General features: G+C 43.5%; 1 protein-coding gene across 1 annotated transcript; it reads left to right on the forward strand.

Moving 5' to 3' along the window:
• The first annotated feature begins 782 nt into the window (after window positions 1–782).
• Window positions 783–1,370, forward strand: LOC139835224 (uncharacterized). The gene is made up of 2 exons (XM_071825152.1): window positions 783–1,172; window positions 1,277–1,370. The coding sequence occupies exons 1-2, from the start codon at window positions 788–790 to the stop codon at window positions 1,288–1,290; spliced, it is 399 nt and encodes a 132-aa protein (XP_071681253.1). The 5' UTR covers window positions 783–787; the 3' UTR covers window positions 1,291–1,370.
• The last annotated feature ends 2,592 nt before the right edge of the window (window positions 1,371–3,962 follow it).

Genomic DNA, 3,962 nt, shown 5'->3' on the forward strand with positions numbered 1-3,962 from the left:
TGTGCATACAACGGGTGCAAGCCACATTTGCACACGCGGATACCAAGGTTGCCTTGACGAGCCTAGCATGTACAGACATGGTCTCGGAACACGGGATACCGAAAGGTAGAGCATGAGTCATATGAATGATATGATGAACACTTGAGTGTTCGCCTTTGAAGCTACATCTTTTCTCATGAAGATCGGACTTGGTGTAGTGGATTTGGTTCGTGTAATCACTAAGACAATGCGAGGGATGTTGTTTTAAGTGGGAGTTCACCTAGTTAATTTCAGAATTAAAATTGAACTCAATTTATCATAAACTTAGTCTAAACTCTTTGCAAATATGTTGTAGATCATGGCGCCCCCCTCCATCAATTTTAACCAGTTCCTAGAGAAAGAAAAGCTTAAGGGCAATGGTAGCAACTTCACTGACTGGTTCCGTCATGTGAGGATTTTCCTCACTGGTGGAAGCCTGCAATATGTGCTCGATGCACCACTAGGTCCCCCACCACCTCCTGCAGTGTCCGAGGACATAAAGAATGTTTATGAGACTCGGGCAACTCGGTACTCCGAAGTTCAGTGTGCCATCTTGTGCAGCTTAGAGGCAGAGCTCCAAAAGCGTTTTGAGCACCACGACCCCTATGAGATGATGCGTGAGCTCAAACTTATCTTTGAGACTCATGCGGCCATGGAGAGCTATGAGGCCTCGAAGCAGTTCTTTACCTGCATGATGGAAGAGGGCAGCTCCGTTAGTGAGCACATGCTCGTCATGTCCGGGCATGCGAAGAAGCTCGGTGACTTGGGGATGATGATCCCTAACCAGCTGGGTATTCATCGTGTCCTTCAATCACTGCCACCAAGTTACAAGAACTTCGTGATGAACTACAACATGCAGAACATGAATAAAGATTTACCTGAACTCTTTTCCATGCTGAAATCTGCTGAAGTAGAGATTAAGAAGGAGAACCAAGTGTTGATGGTCAACAAGACCACCAGTTTCAAAAAGCAGGGCAAGCCTAACAAGGGTAACTTCAAGAAGGGCGGCAAGAAAGTTGCACCGCATCCTGAGAAGCCTAAGGCTGGTCCTAAACCTGAGACTGTGTGCTATTACTGCCAGGGGAAGGGGCACTGGAAGCGCAATTGCTCCAAATACTTGGCCGATCTGAAGAGCGGCCACGTCAAAAAGAAAGGTATATTTGATATACATGTTATTGATGTCTATCTTACTGGTTCTCGTAGTAGTGCCTGGGTATTTGATACTGGTTCGGTTGCTCACATTTGTAACTCGAAACAGGAACTGCGGAATAGACGAAGCCTGGCAAGAGACGAGGTGACGATGCGCGTTGGAAATGGATCCAAAGTCGATGTGATCGCCGTCGGCACGCTCCCTCTACATCTACCTTCAGGATTAGTTTTAAACCTTAATAATTGTTATTTGGTACCTGCGTTGAGCATGAACATTATATCTGGATCTTGTTTAATGCAAGACGGATATTCGTTTAAGTCTGAGAATAATGGTTGTTCGATTTATATGAGTAGTGTCTTTTATGGCCATGCACCTGAGATGAATGGATTATTCTTGTTAAATCTCGATAGTAGTGATACACATGTTCATAACATTAATGCTAAGCGAGTGAAATTGAATTATAATTCTACTTACATGTGGCACTGTCGTCTTGGTCATATTGGAGTGAAGCGCATGAAGAAACTCCATTCCGATGGACTTCTTGAGTCACTTGACTTTGAGTCACTTGACAGGTGCGAGGCATGTCTAATGGGAAAAATGACTAAGACTTCATTTTCTGGTACAATGGAGCGAGCTATAGACTTATTGGAAATCATACATACCGATGTGTGCGGACCAATGAGTGTAGCATCGCGCGGTGGTTATCGTTATGTTCTAACCTTCACGGATGATCTGAGTAGATATGGATATATTTACTTTATGAAACATAAGTCCGAGACTTTTGAGAAGTTCAAGAAATTCCAAAGTGAAGTAGAAAATCAACGTAACAAGAAGATTAAGTTTCCGCGTTCTGATCGCGGAGGCGAATATCTGAGTTATGAGTTTGGCATGCATTTAAAGAAATGCGGAATACTTTCACAGTTGACACCGCCGGGAACACCACAGCGTAATGGTGTGTCCGAACATCGTAATCGAACTCTCTTAGATATGGTTCGGTCTATGATGTCTCTTACCGATTTGCCGTTATCGTTTTGGGGTTATGCATTAGAGACAGCCGCATTCACTTTAAATAGGGCACCATCTAAATCCGTTGAAACGACACCGTATGAACTATGGTTTGGGAAGAAACCTAAGCTGTCGTTCCTTAAAGTTTGGGGTTGCGAAGCTTATGTAAAGAAGTTACAGCCTGACAAGCTAGAACCCAAAGCGGAGAAATGCGTCTTCATAGGATACCCTAAAGAAACAATTGGGTACACTTTCTATCACAGATCCGAAGGCAAAATCTTTGTTGCCAAGAACGGATCCTTTCTTGAGAAGGAGTTTCTCACTAAAGAAGTGACTGGAAGGAAAGTAGAACTCGACGAGGTTAATGAACCTTCTCTCATAGATCAGAGTAGCGCAGTACCGGAAGAAGTTCCTGCACAGCCTGCACCGATAGGAGAGGAAGCAAATGATGATGATCATGAAACTTTGAACGAGGAAGCTACTGAACCTCGCAGATCGACGAGGGAACGTACCACTCCTGATTGGTATGATCCTTGTTTGAATGTCATGATTGTGGACAACAATGATGAGGACCCTGCGACGTATGAAGAAGCAATGATGAGCCCAGATTCCAACAAATGGCAAGAAGCCATGAAATCCGAAATGGGATCCATGTATGATAACAAAGTATGGACTTTGGTAGACTTACCTGATAGCCGCAAGGCTGTCGAGAATAAGTGGATCTTCAAGAGAAAAATAGATGCTGATGGTAATATTACTGTCTATAAAGCTCGACTTGTCGCAAAGGGTTTCCGACAAATTCAAGGAGTTGACTACGATGAGACTTTCTCACCTGTAGCGAAGCTAAAGTCTGTGAGGATTTTGTTAGCAATAGCTGCATTTTTCGATTATGAAATTTGGCAGATGGATGTCAAAACGGCGTTCCTTAATGGTGATATTGAGGAAGAGTTGTATATGGTACAACCCAAAGGTTTTGTCGATCCTGAAAATGCTGACAAGGTATGCAAACTTCAGCGTTCCATTTATGGACTGAAGCAAGCATCCCGGAGTTGGAACCTACGCTTTGATAGAGTGATCAAAGACTTCGGTTTTATACGGACTCATGGTGAGGCCTGTATTTACAAGAAAGTGAGTGGGAGCTCTGTAGCGTTCCTGATATTATATGTAGATGACATATTATTGATTGGGAATGATATAGAACTATTAAGCAGTGTTAAAGGTTATTTGAATAAGTGTTTTTCAATGAAAGACCTTGGTGAAGCAGCATACATTTTAGGCATCAAGATTTATAGAGATAGATCAAGACGCCTAATAGGCCTTTCACAGAGTACATACCTGGACAAGATTCTAAAGAAGTTTAGAATGGATGAAAGCAAGAAAGGGTTCTTGCCTATGTTGCCAGGTAAGGTCTTGAGTAAGACTCAAGGTCCAGCTACAGCAGATGAAAGAGAGAGGATGAGCAAGATCCCCTATGCTTCGGCAGTAGGCTCTCTCATGTATGCCATGCTGTGTACTAGACCGGATATCGCACATGCTGTTAGTTTGACCAGCAGATATCAAAGTGATCCAGGAATGGAACACTGGACAGCGGTCAAGAATATCCTGAAGTACTTGAAAAGGACTAAGGATATGTTTCTTTGTTATGGCGGTGACCAAGAGCTCGTTGTAACCAGTTACACCGATGCAAGTTGGAACACCGATCCTGATGACTCTAAGTCTCAGTCTGGGTACGTGTTTATATTGAATGGTGCGGCGATGGCTGGAGCAGTTCCAAGCAAAGGCACGGTGG

This window comes from Lolium perenne, chromosome 2, assembly GCF_019359855.2.
Source record: "Lolium perenne isolate Kyuss_39 chromosome 2, Kyuss_2.0, whole genome shotgun sequence".
Classification (NCBI taxonomy): Eukaryota; Viridiplantae; Streptophyta; class Magnoliopsida; order Poales; family Poaceae; genus Lolium; species Lolium perenne.